This window comes from Scardinius erythrophthalmus (assembly GCF_964197995.2).
Source record: "Scardinius erythrophthalmus genome assembly, chromosome: 10".
Lineage (NCBI taxonomy): Eukaryota > Metazoa > Chordata > Actinopteri > Cypriniformes > Leuciscidae > Scardinius > Scardinius erythrophthalmus.
In genome coordinates, this window is record NC_138230.1 from 44140101 (window position 1) to 44159931 (window position 19831).

The following is a 19831-nucleotide window of genomic DNA, read 5'->3' on the forward strand; positions in this document are numbered from 1 at the left end:
TTATTTTTAATGATTAAAAAATGCACATAATTTATATGAAACAGTGAATAATTGTATTTTATTGAGAAAATATTTTAGTTTGTCTTGTAAATTTTTTTTATTAGATCAGATAGCATTTTAATCTGTCATATAGTCATGTTATAATGTGCTCCACCTATGGGGCATGTTGTCACATTTCACTTCCATTCTTTCAGGGTAAAGACTAAAGATTTCAGGGTATTATTCTAATCAGGAAAGAATTAAACACTGTATTAATGAAACAAAACCGCATAATTGTACCAGACATGTTTGAAATTAATGTAAGGAAAAAATAAATACTCTGAACCCTTAGTAGGTTTACACAAATTGAGAAAGTCAAAAAGCGTGAGGTTGTGCTGTGCTCTCTCCTATTTTTGTCTCGTTTTCCAGCACTAATCTATCTAAAGATTCTTACATCAAGATACATTTACTGGAGAAGCAAGATGACATTAAGGCTTGTTTTTAAAAGGAAAAATAAATCATCAAAATTTAGTGAGTTTGTGCTTAATAGTACATAATAAAAGCACTTAAAGGATTAGTTCACTTTCAAAATCATTTTTGCTGATAATTTACTCACCCCTGATATCACTGATAATTAGATATCCATGTCTTTCTTTCTTCAGTCGAAAAGAAATGAAGGTTTTTGAGGAAAACATTCCAGGATTTTTCTACACAGAATGGACTTCAATGGCAACCAACTATTCCAATGTTCACAGAAGGTTCAGATGTCCGTCTCAGTGCAGCTTCAAAGTCTCAACACGATCCCAGTCGAGAAATAAGAGTCTTATCCAGCGAAACCATCGGCCATTTTAAAAAAAATATATATATACATGTATATATATATATATATATATATATATATATATATATATACTTTTTAACCACAAATGCCCGTCATGTACAATCTCTGAGATGTGCCACGCATTGCGTCATCACGTTGGAAAGGTCACGAAAAAAATATAAAATAAATAATAATAATAATAATAAATTCAAATAAAGATGTCAGACGATTTTGAAGTTGGAGGAGAAAATGAGATTCGCCCTTCCCTCCTTTCTGAACCGGAGAACACAGACACATAACTCAGATAGATGACGTGACGCGTGACCTTTCCAATGTGATGACGCAATATGTGGCGCATCTCAGAGCAGCCCGGTCTCACCCCAAAACGTCATGTACTGACGGGTCTTGACCATACGGCAACATACGACGAAAAGGGTACCCCTAAAACGTCCACACGAGACGAAGACATAAGCGCACCAGCAGCGCCTCCTAGCGGTACCCTAACGCATACCTAAACCTACCCATAACCCGAATCGTCACATATGGACGGTTTAGGGGTACCCTTTTCGTCGTATGTTGCCGTATGGTCAAGACCCGTCAGTACGTGACGTTTTGGGGTGAGACTGTGTTACTCAGAGATGGTACAAGACAAGCATTTGTGGTTAAAAAGTCCGAAAGAAAATGGCCGATGGTTTCGCTGGATAAGACTCTTATTTCTCGACTGGGATCGTGTGGAGACTTTGAAGCTGCACTGAGACGGACATCTGAACCTTCTGTGAACATTGGTATAGTTGGTTGCCATTGAAGTCCATTCTGCGTAGAAAAATCCTGGAATGTTTTCCTCAAAAACCTTCATTTCTTTTCGACTGAAGAAAGAAAGACATGGATATCTCGGATGACATCGGGGTGAGTAAATTATCCGCAAAATTATTTTTGAAAGTGAACTAATCCTTTAATTAATTGAAACAAGAACAAGTCTCAGTGGAGTTTTTGCAGTGCATTAATAAATGACCAAAACACTTTTGATTCAGTTAAGCATGAGGCATCACTTTCTTTTATTATTTGAACTAACATCATGAACATTGTTACAAAGGACGAAGTGTTTAAATAACATGGCAAATGAAATTTAAATGAGATTTAAAAAAAGTCCAAACCATTATTGTTGCTTTAGCCACATCTTTGTTCATTCAGAACATACTGATGTCTCTGCGCTGATGAAAAATAAAAAGTAAAGCAGTGCTTTCCTCTGAAAAGCAATTTCGAACACAGTATTTGGAGTGTGATCATAAACATGCCATTCTGCAGCTGAAAAGCCACTTTATGGATTTACAATAAAGTACCTGTTTCCAGTAAAATGCTCCATGCTGTAGACAGGAGTAAACTTACATATACAGCGACATAGAAGAATATTATCAGACTTGTTTGATGAAAGACAGAAGCGAGTAGAACTTCTGTGAGCTAAAAATAACATCTTTACAATCCTGCCAACTCAAGAAAGAACATTTACAAAATTATGCTTTTTTCCCACAAACCAAACCAAAATGTATGTACATTTGTAAAGCGTGGTAACACTTCACAGAAAGGTCTCATTAGTTAATGCATTAACTAACATAAATGTGTTCATTAACCTTTGTTAATGTTAGTTAGTTAAAATTAGGGGTGTAACAATATATCGTGTCACAATATATCAAAATGCAACAATATGTATTGTGGATAGTGACAATATGTATTGTGCATATTTCACCCAAAATAAAAATGTAAGTTTTCACCCACAATGTAACACCAAATTTAACATTTTAATTTAACCGTTTATCATATGTCTTGGAGTATCTCAATAATATCGTATCGTGAGTTCAGTATTGTGATATGTATCGTGAGGATATCGTTACACCCCTAATAAAAATACATCTGTTCAATATATAGTTCATGGGTGAATTAAACAGAATTAACAGATGCAACTTTTGATGTTTTAAACGCTTTTTTTTTCATTGTTAGTTCAACAAATGGACCCTTCCTGTAAACCGTTACTGAAAACAGGCCGTTCACAAGAACGTGCGAGAGATGAAGCGCTTATGGAGAAGAATGCAAGGTTTCGGTCAACTTTAAAAGTTGAAAACGTGATTATCATTGTCATATTCATATCATATTATTGTCTGGCGCACGTTTATATGTGAAATGATTAAAAAGCCGCGCAGTGGAATGAAAAACATGAGAGGAAAAGAATGCAGGATTTAAAACCGGCTGCTGTTTCAGTGCAAAACAAAAAGCAGCAAAGAGTGTTTAAATACAAAATCTGTTAAAAGAAAAAATGCATTCTGTGTGATCCGGCCCTGAAACCGCAACAAATAAACTTCACATAAATGAAACTCAGGCGCTCGCCTGACTCCATGAAAGCTTTTCCTTTCAATAATTCACAATTATTCAACACTTCTGCAAACCTTAGGTTCAAGGATACATGTAAAAGATCATCCAAGCTTGTCGGTAAGAATAACACTGCTTTTGAGAAGAGCTACTACATATAAAACTGCAAAACATTCTTAAAAATGACTAATTCAATATGGTATGAATGAATTAAAACAGTGTTATCTGTATTATACTGCACCAGTACCGTATGTGCCATTGGCTTTAGTTCATCAGTTGTAACGAAGATTAATATTAGATCAATATTTTTATGGTATTATCTGTAATATCTTTGGCATGCATTCAAAATTTGATGCCAAGCAATGTTGTGTTCACAAAAGTCCAAAGCCATTAATAATATTCACTTTGCACACAGCACAGTATTGCCGTCTTGTTTTCCAGATCAAGATACATTTACTGGAAAAGCAAAATTACTTTTCTGGAAAAAAAAAATCTTGAATATTAAGTGAGTTTGTGCTGAAAACAAGAACAAATATCTGACATTTTCAAAGCGAAAACAAGATGATTTTTCAGATTTTTGACAGAATGTTCTCCCTTTGAATTAAGATTATTTAAGCATAAACACTTCATTTTGATGAGTTTTTTCACTAATTTTGCTTCTCGAGTAAATGTATCTTAATTTAACGTATCTGGTAACACTTTATAATAACGTTCAGTTGTAAGTCATTTATAAATGGTTAGTTAATGATGAACTAATAATTTACAAAACATTCATAAATAATTAGCAAGTGATATACTAACATTTTATGTATGGTTTGTAAATTCCAAAAAAATCATTTATGAAACGCATTTGATTAGTTTAATGATTAACTAATCAAATGTAAATGACTTATAACTGAATCTACAAAACATACATAAAATAATGAACATATCACTTATTAATCATTTATGAATGCATAGTCATATTTCATAAAAGATTAGTTAATGATTTACTAATCACTTGTAAATGACTTGTGACATTTATGAATGTTTTGTAAATGATTAGTTAATCATTATCTAACCACTTATAAATGACTTACAACTGAACGTTATTATAAAGTGTTACCATATATATATGTTCTTTTTTTAATGAAAAGCAAGGCAAAATGCTAAGTAAGAATACGTTTTTTGCAGGCTGGAGGACGGCTGTGTTATTCTTTGCTGAAAATGTTCCTTGTAAATAGCACTGTAAGTCACCTTTAACACTGCATGCTATGGTTTTCTTCACTTTGACAGGAATAATGTACAAAATAAAAAAGTAATAATATACTGGGATAAAAAAGAAGAGCATAAAAATGTGAAGTAAAGTATCATAACCCAAATATAACTGTGCAACACGTTTGTATAAAACATGAATAGGTCCTTTTAGGATACTGAAGGACATTCAAGCTGCTTTAAATTCAGGATTGAAAGCCAGGCGATCGCAGGACGACGCACTTCCATCAAAGGTGATGTGTCTGCATTAAAACAGTCCACCGGTCCTGAGTGACAAGTCAATGGCACTTGAATTCATACCTCTGATATTTAAAAATAAAAGCCGAGCCAAGTCCGCTCCTGCCCTAAATTCCCAGGGAGTTTTCCATCTCTCCATGAAGGTGTCAGGACAGCCTCGTATTCCCAGGATTCCTGTTTCAATGAGTGTTATCTCAAATTAATGCTGCATTATACGCAGGGCAATGTCACGGGCCGGAGAAATAACACTTGGGGTTATTTGTGGAGGACTACGAGAAGTCGGCCGGTCGGATCATCATGACGGTGGATCGGAGAGAGTAACTCGGGCCTTTAAAATAGTGCCACTTGATTCCATTGAATTTTCCCACGTGTTGTCCTTGTCTGTAGTAAACGCCGTTCAGGTTGGATGGACCGCAGGCATCGTACCACCATCCTAACACACACACACACATTTACAATCGTTAATGCAGTTCTGTAGCAAATTATGAATCTTGTTTTCCAGTGCAAACATCTAAACATTCTTAAATCAAGATGCATTTACTAGAGATGCAAAATGACTGAAGATATTAAGTCTTGTTTTCTGAATAAAAAAATAAACATAAAGGGAGTTTGTGCTTTAAACAAGAACACATATCTGTCAGTGGAGTCAGAGAAGGAAACAAGAAAACAAGATTATTTTTCTGACTATTTTTTTCACTTAATTTTGATTATTTATCTCCCGAAACAAGACTAATCAATTAAATCTTGATTTAAGAATGTTTCAATATTTTTAATGCAAAACAAGACAAAATTACTGAGTAAGATCATATGGTTTTCTGTGTATGTGTTCAGTATCACAATATCCTGAAAGAAAGCTAACATGCAATATGATATAAATCACATAAGTCCTTTTCTCATAAAGATACAACCACATCACATAAAAAGCCACTGTTGTCAAGGATAAACTTGCAATGCGATACAGTGGAAAAAACAACTACGAGACGAGTATGAGACGCAACAAAATCAATCCAAAATCACAGCCAATCAGAAGAGTTTGTGGGCGGAGTCTGTATGCAAGAACACTGCACTCACAACTAAATCATTTTGAAATCACAGCCAATCAGAAGAGTTTGTGGGCGGAGTCCCTCTGCAAGTGCACTCTATTCGCAACTAAATCATTCTGAAATCACAGCCAATCAGAAGAGTGTGTGGGCGGAGTCTGTATGCAAGTGCACTCTATTCGCAACTAAATCATTCTGAAATCACAGCCAATCAGAAGAGCTTGTGGACGGAGTCTGTCTGCAAGAACACTGCATTCGCAACTAAATCATTCTGAAATCACAGCCAATCAGAAGAGTGTGTGGGCGGAGTCTCTTTGCAAGAACACTGCACTCGCAACTAAATCATTCTGAAATCACAGCCAATCAGAAGAGTGTGTGGGCGGAGTCTCTTTGCAAGAACACTGCACTCGCAACTAAATCATTCTGAAATCACAGCCAATCAGAAGAGTGTGTGGGCGGAGTCTCTTTGCAAGAACACTGCACTCGCAACTAAATCATTCTGAAATCACAGCCAATCAGAAGAGTTTGTGGGCGGAGTCTCTTTGCAAGAACACTGCACTCACAACTAAATCATTTTGAAATCACAGCCAATCAGAAGAGTTTGTGGGCGGAGTCCCTCTACAAGTGCACTCTATTCGCAACTAAATCATTCTGAAATCACAGCCAATCAGAAGAGTGTGTGGGCGGAGTCTGTATGCAAGTGCACTCTATTCGCAACTAAATCATTCTGAAATCACAGCCAATCAGAAGAGCTTGTGGACGGAGTCTGTCTGCAAGAACACTGCATTCGCAACTAAATCATTCTGAAATCACAGCCAATCAGAAGAGTGTGTGGGCGGAGTCTCTTTGCAAGAACACTGCACTCGCAACTAAATCATTCTGAAATCACAGCCAATCAGAAGAGTGTGTGGGCGGAGTCTCTTTGCAAGAACACTGCACTCGCAACTAAATCATTCTGAAATCACAGCCAATCAGAAGAGTGTGTGGGCGGAGTCTCTTTGCAAGAACACTGCACTCGCAACTAAATCATTCTGAAATCACAGCCAATCAGAAGAGTTTGTGGGCGGAGTCTCTTTGCAAGAACACTGCACTCACAACTAAATCATTCTGAAATCACAGCCAATCAGAAGAGTGTGTGGGCGGAGTCTCTTTGCAAGAACACTGCACTCGCAACTAAATCATTCTGAAATCACAGCCAACCAGAAGAGTTTGTGGGCGGAGTCTCTTTGCAAGAACACTGCACTCACAACTAAATCATTCTGAAATCACAGCCAATCAGAAGAGCTTGTGGGCGGAGTCTATCTGCAAGAACACTGCATTCGCAACTAAATCATTCTGAAATCACAGCCAATCAGAAGAGTGTGTGGGCGGAGTCTCTTTGCAAGAACACTGCACTCGCAACTAAATCATTCTGAAATCACAGCCAATCAGAAGAGTTTGTGGGCGGAGTCTCTTTGCAAGAACACTGCACTCGCAACTAAATCATTCTGAAATCACAGCCAACCAGAAGAGTTTGTGGGCGGAGTCTCTTTGCAAGAACACTGCACTCGCAACTAAATCATTCTGAAATCACAGCCAACCAGAAGAGTTTGTGGGCGGAGTCTCTTTGCAAGAACACTGCACTCGCAACTAAATCATTCTGAAATCACAGCCAACCAGAAGAGTTTGTGGGCGGAGTCTCTTTGCAAGAACACTGCACTCGCAACTAAATCATTCTGAAATCACAGCCAATCAGAAGAGTTTGTGGGCGGAGTCTCTTTGCAAGAACACTGCACTCGCAACTAAATCATTCTGAAATCACAGCCAACCAGAAGAGTTTGTGGGCGGAGTCTATCTGCAAGAACACTGCACTCGCAACTAAATCATTCTGAAATCACAGCCAACCAGAAGAGTTTGTGGGCGGAGTCTCTTTGCAAGAACACTGCACTCACAACTAAATCATTCTGAAATCACAGCCAATCAGAAGAGTGTGTGGGCGGAGTCTCTCTGCAAGAACACTGCACTCACAACTAAATCATTCTGAAATCACAGCCAATCAGAAGAGTGTGTGGGCGGAGTCTCTCTGCAAGAACACTGCATTCGCAACCAATTGGGGAAAAAAACTGACAGATATTTGTTCTTGTTTTAAGCACAAACTCACTTATCAGAAAACAATACTTAATATTTGAAGTAACTTTGCTTCTCCAGTAAATGTATCTTGATTTAAGAATGTTTAGATACCTGTACTGGAAAACAGGACAAAAATACTGAGGAAGAACAGCATTTTGTGCTTTCATCTGGCCTTCAATTAGACACGTACACACAACATGTGTCCGCATGGTGCCCATTTTAGCACGTCCCTTTCTCATGAAGGACTTGAGGTTCACTTCACAGGCTCAGATGCCAGAGAGATCTGTGCCATTTTACCAGCCGCCCGCGAGCCAACATCGCTGCTCTTTGTCACGACTCTCACTGACACAGTAAACTGACTGGATGCTGATTCGACTTATTTCTCATCTCATTATCTGGGCGAGCGCCTCGCTGTGTTTTATAGGCTTGTTAACCACACTGCATAACAAGAAATGAGGCAACAGAATGATAAAAGTTTGATTTCATGATATAAACCAGAACTGGAACCAATATATCTTTCATTAAAGCACTTACGCTACAGAATTTAAAGGGTTCTGCTTTTGAGGCATTTCCGCTCTGTTTTTTTCATTACAAACTCATTAAAAATCTTTCAGCGCGACACTATTCTTTTTTATTATTTGCATTGCACAAATCCCCTTGCATATACAGTGTATTTATGCATGTCACCCTACTGTAAGTCTCATATTTATTCTCATCCTGATATTAAATATCTCAGAGATGAATCACTGTCAGGGCCCCGTTTAGATATTGGCCACCAAGGACGGAGAAGGTGACGGCAGATTCGGGTGGACAGGATCTCTCTCAGTGCCTGCTTTATTAAATGATTCACAGTGATTTGAGACCTAAAGGCTTCCAGTATGAAAAGCATAAGCTGTCGGTGGTCTGAATCCACGAGGAGAGACTACGCGAGTCCACAAAGACCTCATTACTACGTGCTCAAAGCTCTATGCCGTTCCTCTGCCAAAAAGAGAGCATGAGGTGTACACAGACACACACTGTGTTTAGACTGGATCCTACTGTCTGCACACTTCACAAAGTCTATGTAGAGAGTGTCATTAGACTAGCTATTTACGTAGGTTATTTGAAAAAAATGAATGATTCATGACGCTCGGGTCCATTAGTGGTTCTAGGCAATACGTGTTTTCACTGTTACACTGCAAAACATGCTTTTCTTACTTAGTATTTTTGTCTTGTTTCCAGTCCAAATATCTAAAAATACTTAAATCAAAATGCATTTACTAGATGAGTAAAAGGTCATAAGATGTTATGTCTTGTTTTCTGTGGAAATAAATCCAAATTAAGTGAGTTTGTGCTTAAAACAAGCAAAATGATCTGCCAATGGGGTAAGAAAAATAATCTTGTTTCTGTTTGATTTACAGTAAAGTCTGTTTTGACTTATTAGCAGTTAATTTTGCTTGTTTTAAGCAGCAACTCACTTAATTTTGATTTATTACCCCAGAAAACAAGACATAATATCTTATGGCATTTTACTAATCTAGTAAAAGCATCTCGATTTAAGAATTTTTAGATATTTGGACTGGAAACAAGAAAAACATACTAAGTAAGAAAAGCTTTTTTTGCAGGCTGTTGCGCATCCCAAATCACAGCCAATCAGAAGAGAGTGTAGGCGGAGTCTCTCTGTAAACACACCGCACTCACAGCCAAATCAGTCCAAAATCACAGCCAATCAGAAGGCTCTGTTTTTTCTTTTGATATATTGACTGTTTATTCATTCAACTAAATATTATGGGGACCATATGATCGAAAATACTGGTGGGGAAAGAGTTAAACATTAGCAAAGTATTGCAGATGTGAATGGAATTCAAATACACTGTTACTGAGTGATCAGTGTATTTCGACTCCTGAACAAATGACTCTTATGAGTCAGTTCTTTTCAGTGAATCAAAAACATACAGTGTGTAACTTTCAATTCCCACACTAATGACTGTTACGGACCGGCTGTTATTAATGAATCAAAAGTGCACAGAATGAAAAGTACATTTTGATTACTAAATTCTCCAGTTGTATTTATTCGGCACTAATGTCAGCCTCTTGCTGAGAATCATGGGTAACTGCAAAAGGAACAAGATTGGGCTGCAATAGATGTTTAAATGAGAAGTGTGTGTGTCTCACCGCCGCTGAGCATCAGCGCACACTTGCATGTGCAGTTGTCATTGTCGACATCTTTAGTGCTGAAGTCAGTGCCGTGGATCGCCAAACTGCTCTGCCGGCCCGCAGTCCCACTGTGGCTCTTCAGGAACAACCTGAGAGAGAGAGCGAGAGAGAGAGAGAGAGAGAGAGAGAGCGAGAGAGAGAGAGAGAGAGAGAGAGAGAGAGAGAGAGAGAGAGAGAGAGAGAGAGCGAGAGAGAGAGCGAGAGAGAGAGAGAGAGAGCGAGAGAGAGAGAGAGAGAGAGAGAGAGAGAGAGAGAGAGAGAGAGAGAGAGAGAGAGAGAGAGAGAGAGAGAGAGAGAGAGAGAGAGAGAGAGAGAGAGAGAGAGAGAGAGAGAGAGAGAGAGAGAGCGAGAGAGAGAGCGAGAGAGAGAGAGAGAGAGAGAGAGGAGACTTTTAAACAAGGAGGCCTTGGATTTACTGCCAGAAACATCCATGAGTGATTTACGGAGAATTCCTTCACACTCATGACCCACGTTTCCATTCTTGAGAGTTAGCATTTTTCCCATGTTCATCTCTAGTGTGTAATGTTGCTCTTCTTCTCTATATCAGTGTCAGTGTTTCTGGACTCCTGAAACGGCTCCATTGTATCTTGAGTTTCTTCCGGGAACGAACACGCCACAATATTCCTCATTATTCCTCAGAATAAAGTTCAACCACGTTGGTTAATGATGATACGCAGGAGTAATAACTACTTTTAATGAATCTGTTTGAGATCTAATTAATGCTAGATGTTTTGCTATAAATTACAGACATGGCATCTGAGGACTATTTCTCAATTTATCTCAGTTACTTTGCTTTATTTCCAGATTCAATCATAGACTCGTTCTTACACACTAGAGCTCGTTCACACATGCGCACTCTCAACGCTTTAAATCACGACAAACTAAAACACATTGAGTCCACATGTCATGCAAACTAGAAACTCTGCTTCTAACCACAGGTCGAGATCTGTCGCTCAAACACACTACTCTGCGATGCTGTTTGCGAATGTTCGTTGGAACGATGCTTTTGGGAAACACAGTCCAGAGCGTTACTGACAGACCGGGAAGAGAGGAGCCGCAACAATGGAGAATATGAGGAAAATAATCAACATTCAAGCAGGAAAACCTGTTCTAGTAGAGCCTGAAAGTAAAAGGGCATTGGCTGGGAAAGCCCATACCGTATAATCCAGAAACCACACAGAGCGTGTAACTCAACTCCATCCATCCACACTTGAGGATTTTAACCACAAATTCACAACCTTCACTTAATGCAGGCTTGGGTTCAAACGCTTAATTTTATGCAGCATTGACGCCCAGAGTTTGGTGGTTAAAAGACGGCCTTTGATTTTCCCATCTTGCTTCATTGTGTCACCAATAGTTCTGCCCAAGGTCTTAACCTGAGGGTTATTACCCCTCCAACTAGTTTTTTTTTTTTTTTTTTATCCAAAGTGTCATTCTCTGAGCCAAAAAACGAAACTGCAAAGGAATGCCAGCAATGAAAGGAACACCAAATGAAACATGTACAGCCCCACAAAATAATTTCCTGAAAGTCATCGCCACAAATAAGATCAGACAGTAGAGATTGAGCTTTATAAATCTCCTCTAAGATGAATCTTGGAAAGAGACTTGGAAAATGTATTGTATTTTAGGGATGTCCAAAGAGGCCAGTGATGCAACAACAGGCTTTAGAGGCCAAGTGTGTGATTCTCGCTCTTATTGTTAAGTGGGATTTTTTTCCTTTTTTCAATGTTTTGTTCCTCACACTTCATCCATCTCATAGAAGTTCTCGTTACACACTGTCTAATCACTTTAAAGCCACCCACATCAAATAATGCTGCAAACATCGTTCGGTGACATCATGCTCATTAAGATGAAGTGCATCGTTGCGGTCTCGAAACCAAGATTAATGGACTGGTTGTTCGCGGTTTCTGCGTATGATCGATGTATTCTGTTCTTCGCTGACAGGCTATTTTTTACATCCTATATTAAGACACAAGTGCAATACCGTTTGTTCAGAAAGAAAGCATTCTTCACTTTCTGTCATACAAAATGTCAAACTTGTCAACACTCAGATTTTGAGAGGAAATAAACTTCCTATGGATTTGAACAGCCGACGCAAACATGTTGCTGCATAATTTGACTTGTATCTCTGCATATAGTGCTTAAAGGGGTGGTGTAATGTCATTTTCTCAAGATGTAAAATCAGTCTCTGATGTCCCCAGAGTGTGTGTGTGAAGTTTCAGCTCAAAATACCCCACAGATATTTTTATATAGCATGTTAAAGTTGTCACTTTTTGAGGGTGAGCAAAAACACACCATTTTGTGTCTGTTCCTTTAAATGCAAATGAGCTGCTGCTCCCGGCACAGGGGGCGGAGCTTCAAGAGCTCGTGTCATTTTACCTCACACACACATGCACTGAACATTTCAAACACTCTTAGCCTTTTATGTTCAAACCGGAGTCAGACAATGATGGAGAGAATCAAGAAGAAGTGAAACATGTAGAAGCAACAGGACATTTCTGAATTGTTAGTTAATGAATTTATGAAGCTTCTAGTCATTGATTAGCATATTCTATCTTGATAACCTATAAATCGTGCTCCGGGGGTGGGGTTTATGTAAATTTCAGGGTTGGTGATGTCACTAACCCGGGAGGAAGCATGTGTAGCTTCAGGTTTGAGCGAACGCTGGCGTGTTTGGCTGCCGCTGCTATCCGGTTTTATTATTTATTTAAAAATTTTAGCCTAATTTTGAGGACATTTTATGCCCTTTGATCGAGGAGATCTCACTGATGTTGGGTATTCTTTCATCGCTTGCTATTGAATGAGTCGGGGGATCTGAATGCGTGGATCTATTGAGACTCGTTTGGTGAACTTGAACGTGGAGGAGTGAATCCAGATTGAAATGTGGTGTTATATCATTTGCACACTGGTGTGCTGCAGTTCTACTGTTTGTTCTTCAAAGTGGGGTCTGGTTTTCGTTCCCGGTGTGGATAATTCTCCAGATATGGTGCTTAAATACTCTTCGGTGGATTTACAGAGACTAAATTCGTTCTGCCGTCTCTCCGGCGGAATTTACAACCGTTTCGCGGCATTGGGAGTTACACGCCGCCACAGGTACATCCATCGTGGAGCCCGCCGTGACCCCCTTGTGAGGACTTCGACTGTGTCTCAGGATAATTATCCCATCCCGGTCATCTGGTCGCCACATCGCCGCTCTTCCATCTTGGAAACATTAGTTTGCTCAAACACGCGCCTCTCAGCTCTCGGCAGTCTGTTTGCCCTGCTACTGTAAAGATGGCCTTAGTGAATGCAAGGTCAATATCGAATAAATCTTTTATTTTAAATGACTTGTTTACATCTCACTTCTTAGACTTTTTATTTGTGACTGAGACCTGGTTAAAACAGGGTGACTTGATGCCGAGATGTGCTTTTCTCAGTTCTCCACGGGCCTCTGGACATGGTGGTGGAGTTGCAACAATTTTTAAAAACTGTTTCAAATGTAAGTCTGTGCCTACGGACACCTTTTCCAGTTTTGAAGTCCAGTTATTGAAGGTTGATGTAAATGGTCCTATGCTATGTGCTCTGATCTACAGACCCCCTAAATGCAATAAGGATTTTATTCAGCAATTTTCTGATTTTCTCTCTGATCTGGTGACTCGGGCTGTAAGACTATTGATTCTTGGGGATTTTAACATTCATCTCTGCTGCCCTTCTAAAACGTTGGTCAAAGAATTTGTAACTATTTTAGAGTCTTTGAACTTTGTTCAATCTGTATGCGGTCCAACTCACAATCTTGGTCACACACTAGATTTGGCACGGTCTCGTGGTTTTTCGATTTCAAATCTGGAGGTTATTGATGCATGTGTGTCTGACCATTATCCTATTTTGTTTGAATCTGAGTGCTTTCTCCCGTCTTCTATTTGCCCTCAGCCTTCATGACTCTCTCTCTCGAGCTATTCACTCAAACACTGCAAATTTGTTTTCTGAACATTTTTCTGAACATTTTAATAATAATTTTCTGAACGAAACAGATACTGAACGCTTGACTGAGATATTTTATAAAGCATCCTCTATATCTATGGACGCTGTTGCTCCGCTTAAGCGTAAAAAGATAACGGTTGCTGGCCAGCCGTGGTTAAATGATGTCACCCGCGCTCTCAGACAAGAGTGTCGAAAAGCAGAGCGAAAGTGGAAAAAAGATAGGCTGCAGGTTTCATCTGACATTTTAAAATCAAGTCTGTTCAACTATCAAACGGCAATAAAAAAGGCAAAATCGAATTTCTTTTCTCAACTAATTTCTGACCAAAAGTCCTGTTTGATACGATTGATTCTATTCTAAACCTTTCTTTCTTCTGCTGAATACAAAAGAAGGAATTTTGAAGAAAGTCGGTAACCAAACGACTGATGGACCCCATTGACTTCCATAGTAGGAAAAAAAAATACTATGGATGTCAATGGGGACCAGCAACTGTTTAATTACCAACCTTCTTTAAAATATCTTCTTTTGTGTTAAGCAGAAGAAAGGAAATCATACAGGTTTGGAACAACTTGAGGGAGAATAAATGATGACAGCATTTGTATTTTTGGGTGAACTATCCCTTTAATAAATGTGACTCCCTGTAGAACAACCCTGGCTCAAAGCCTTGAAAAATAAATATCTTTATAATTTCTCTGTGATATAAAAGCATGATCAAGGCTCTCACACACATAAACACATGACCAGGTGAATCGACACACACCTGCTCATCTCCAGTTTCACGTGAAGGCCGATCTCAAGTCTCTGAGTTCACAGAAGAGCAATAGACTCTCTACAGTCTCTACAGCACATATTGTGTTTATCGTGCAATTTGTACGCGAAAATTAGTTTTTACGTGCATATGATACGCAGTTTATTGCACACCACTAATTCTACCCAAACGTATAACACAAACACACACACACACCACTACTAAACCTACCCATGCGTATCATATGCACGTAAAAACTCATTTTCGTGTATAAACTGCAGGATAAACACAATGTGTGCTATAGAGACGCATTCAGTGTGACCGGTTGTGTATATAGATAGTTGCACTAACTGTGTGTCACGATGTGGTCTTTGTTTCAGTCTGAGCTCAAACATCTGTACGGTCAACAGAACACAGTTCATCACGACTTCTTCTCGCCAGCCTTAATGAACTTTTGCTGAATCACTCCAAGCCTTTACTAGGAAAAGCTGTGATGAAAACCGAGATTTATTTGGTGTTGCACAACAGCCCAGGGGAAGCGTTCTGGTGTCCGCTCTTTCTATTTTCCTAATGTGAAATGATGGCAGTTCTGTAGCGTTCCTCACCGGATGATGTTTACGCAGAGTAAAGGAGGACGTGTGGATGTGTTTGTCAAGCTGAAATCTACATTTCTTGAATTAAATGAAGATGAACATGCTCCACAAACCTAAACTGTTGTTCGGCAACACAGACTAAAAGCATCTGTGGTTAAAAGTATATAAATGTTTATTTTTTAATAAAATGGCGGATGGTTTGTGTAGATAAGACTCTTATTCCTCGGCTGGATCGTGTCGAGACTTTGAAGCTGCACTGAAACTCACATTTGGACCCCATTGAAGACACTATATGGAGAAAAACCCTGGAGTGTTTTCCTCAATGTCTTTTTGACTGCAGAAAGAAAGACATTTACATCTTGGATGGCGTTGGGGAGAGTAAATTATCAGGAAAGTTTAATTCTGAAGTGAACTAATTCTTTAAAGAAACCACTTTTAAAACAGATCATTTAAAACAGAGGCTCTGAATGAGGGTTGAAATTAGACAGAAGAAGCAAACACAGCCGTTTTACAGTATAGAGCAGCGGAAAAACAACACCCGAGTGCTATAATTCACGTGCCATAGGGGTCCGTGCGTCACAGCAAAGCTGAACTCCTCGCCAAACACTGAAAATAAAAAGCGTTATATATTGTTTCCTCTCCGAGGCTGAGGGACATGTCAGAGCTCATCGTGTGTGATGAGCGTGAGGACCAGCGTTACACACTCCTGTATATACAGCCTTTATACAGCCAAACACTCAACAATCCGGCAGCGCCGACATTTCTTTAATTTGCTACTGTGGAATTTAAGGAAAACATAATAAATAACCGGAAGACACTGACAGTTACACTGCAAAAAATGAAGCTCTTCCTCTGTATTTCTCTCTTGTTTTCCAGTACAAACACCAAAACATTCTGAAGGCGAGACACTGTTTTCATGCATCTGTCAGATTTGGGGATTTTTAGGCTTTTTTTTTTTTTTTTACGTTGTTTTTAAACACTTTTAACTGTATCTTTTAGAGCACTTTATCTATTTGCATCTGTAGATTTCAATCACAGTACATCTCTTTAAAGGCCGTTTTCTCTAAATGAGTTTTCTTCTCTAATCTCTTACACACACCAAACTTTAGTTTTATTCTTAGCTATATCATGAAGGTTTTTACAAAGGGGTTTGTTCATATATAATTTTCCTGATTTTATACAACATTTTATTCCTATAAAAATTGTGATTTTTTTTTTTCTGGCTGTTGACAGTATTTTCGAAAAAGATATCGAAAATCCCCTCAGTAAATAACTTTAGTCAAGTCAACTAATATGTCAACAAAATCAAACAATAATTCTTCACCTGACTTCATCCAATGTTCAGATGTTTGTTCTATACATTTATGCAAATGAGTGCATATTTAATTAGATAATGCCTCATTTGCATATTTAACATAACATTTCAGAAAACTTGTAAAACTTTTTTTTTTTTTTTTTGTAATTATTAATGTAATCAATCAATTGGGGAAGTGTGTTGATATCTATTAGTTTTACCCGATATTCACCTGGGCTGTCTTGCCTTAAATACAAGATACATTTACTGGAGAAACAAATTGATTGAAGATGTTTTATAAAAAATGGCTTAAAAGTTTCATCTCGCAGGCGAAAGCAACAAATGCTATATTTCACTGTTACTTCTTTTTGACCTCATTTGGAAATAACCTTGAGCAAATCATGTACAAAAGTTGGCTGTCAATAAAACAGACTGAAATGTGTGTGTGTGTGTGTGTCATTTTGCTGACAGCGCTTTGGAAGAACGCAGTGATATTGATAGTACACTCTTTAAATGCTTTAGCAGAGAATTCACAGCCTACAGTGTGTGTGTTTGTGCCAAAACCACCGTACAAAATTCACACCAGACACAGCTGAAGAAACCTCTGCTAAATCTGTGGATCTCAGACTTGGCTGGATGGAAGAGTTATTAAATCAATATTGTTTCATCTTCTTCAAGGACAAACATATACATCCGCAATTAAAGCTCTTCAGGACCTGAAAAGCAGACAGATGTGGTATAACCTCACGCGCGTCTGTGCAGAAACACTCACTCTTGGTCCTGGACTGTGACATTAGTACCATGTTTCAGATACAGTGTCTATTGAAGACACACACTGTGGCACAGATTGGATTGAGGTGCTTTCAGTTTTAAAGTATCTTAATAGATATCTTAATAGATACTTTAATCTGAAAGTGAACCAACACACACACACACACACACACACACACACGCACACACACACACTGGTGAATCCTCTGCACTGGTAAACACTGTGTCTCTGCTGCCGCAAACCAGTGTGGACTGAGCTGGTCTCGCTGGTCTTTAGCATGGATACACACACACACACACTCCACTCCATCAGTATACACACACACTTCACTCCATCAATACACACAGCAGTGTAAACACAGGGAGTCTGGGAGTCTGTCAGTGCTGTGGGCATTGGCTCCGGGTCAGTGGCGTCCGGCCCAGGAATATGAACAAGACCCCCCCCCCCAAACCCCACGACCCCATTCCTCAGGGAAAACATGGCTCTGGATCTCGGATACTGACCCACACACACTCTCAGAAGAGAAGCGGCACTATTTCAATAGTCCACTTTAGACATTGTTCTAACTATATCGCCACTGTCGAGCGGAAACATTGTATCTCCGTATTTTATCACTTTTACTTTTTTCTCATGAATCGTCACTGTTGCATTGGTCATCCTTTACGTTCTGCACATATTTAACCAATGAAAAGTATTAAAAACAGATTGTGATTAAACCACATAACTCCATTGGCTCCTCAAATTGTCAGTCAAACCTCATAACTCCGCCCACCTCTATCATGACACATCTGGAGCGTCTCTGCTTGTTTGCAATGCAAGGGTAAATACAAGGGTGAACATGTGCATCATTTTCTTTACTCTAGAAACACTATCTTTATAAAGGCTAATGTTTTATGTATTTGAGGAGCGGAGAAGAGTATCCAGCATTTGTCAGAGTCAGAGCCAATAGTGTCTTAAACAGCCTGTGTGAAGCACTTCATCTTTTATAACATGAGATTTTATGTTAGTTTATGCCAAATGACAGAAAAAACTGAGCGCCCACATATAGTTACAGTAAACTTTATAAGCTGTAAATGGACATAATGCACTTATTACTGCCTTTAATGACGGACAAAACACACATGTCTGATATTTGCTGGTCAAAAACATCATAACTCCATTTAAGCTTAATTTTGGTCAAATTTTAATAGTATAATGACACATGCAAGTGTCTGACCACATATAACGCCACAATATCAACTCAGACATCACAGTGTTTAATCATTTAAAAAATACAGTGTTTTTTTTTCCATTTCCTGAAAAGTAGCGGTTCCGTCAGGCAATTTAAGGGTTCCCATCACAGGATTATTTTATGTATTTAGTTTTAATTAATACATTTTTTAATGCATTTTTTATTTTGATCAAATTTTATGAATAAAGCAGCTCGCAAAACATTTTTTTTCTTGATAACCATTAAACATGAGAATATTATGCATCATCATTTAAGACATTTCTCCTTGTATAGAATCTTTTTAAATTCAAGAACCCTAGAGTTCTAAATAGAACGCGACTGAAACATCGTATCCTCAATAACTTTTCTTGTTGCGCCACAGAAACAAAACACTCGCAAATTCCACCTCGCATAAAACTTGTGCACATTAGGAAAATAATCTAATTCATTTTGAATTACGGTTAAATATCATTTTTCAGCTTTTCCTTAAGTGGAGTAGCTGGATAAAATGCTTCTGCTCAGCAGGAGATTGGCAATATAAGTTATGATCATATTCAATACAGTGATGTAGAGCGCTGCACGGGTGCCAAGAGAACATTACCAGGGTTGAGCTTTTGAAGCAATTACTCTCAAGATCCATTTAACTGATTATTACACTTCCAGAAATGAAATCGCTTTAGGATTCATAAGTAGTGTAAACACCACTGTAATAAGAGCTGGAGTTTATCAGCAGAATCTGCAACAGTCAAGGAATTAAATACACAATATAAACGGTGTAATGGGTATTTCTCCTCATTCTTCATGTTAGTTTTCTCTCATCTTTTTGCCTTATCCAGGCTATTTTAAAACAGTTTCTACATGATCTGTGAACCGTCTCAGTCTCACAGTTTAGTTTTGACTGGTGAACAACAGACAGCGTTTGATTTATTAACGATTTTGCAATCATTTGTTTGCATCAGTCACGATGGACGTAAACTGCGGAGGATCTGACGAAACAATGCATCCATTCAGCCCTGAATGTTAATATAATATATATAATCAATATAATATACCCGCAACGACAACACTGGAAAATATCAAATGCTCTGGATAAAGATCTAAGACATCTAGGTTACATATGTAACCCTGAACTGCCTATTTATGTATTTATTTATGATGTTTTTAAGTATGAAATGGACTCTTTCTCTGCCTCCAGGTATTATAAACATACTTGTATAAACTGTGAGACCTCATGATGTCAGATAAACATTTTTACATGCA

At 38.5% G+C, this 19831-nt stretch overlaps 1 protein-coding gene across 3 annotated transcripts in view; it reads right to left on the reverse strand.

The window, feature by feature from the left end:
- Positions 1-1827: 1827 nt before the first annotated feature.
- angpt1 (angiopoietin 1) overlaps positions 1828-19831 on the reverse strand; it is an 84192-nt gene continuing 66188 nt past the window's right edge. Inside the window, exons 8-10 of one of the 3 annotated variants that reach the window (XR_014030984.1) lie at positions 9955-10085; positions 4277-5084; positions 1828-3870 (exon numbers count right to left, since the gene is read on the reverse strand). Coding sequence is in view for 1 of the 3 variants with exons in the window: in XM_081377056.1 (XP_081233182.1) it covers positions 4921-5084; positions 9955-10085 (295 nt within the window). In the remaining 2 variants the exon portion in view is untranslated. Of the gene's footprint in view, positions 5085-9954; positions 10086-19831 lie in introns of all 3 variants that reach the window. The other 2 variants (XR_014030985.1, XM_081377056.1) reach the window with 2 other exon arrangements.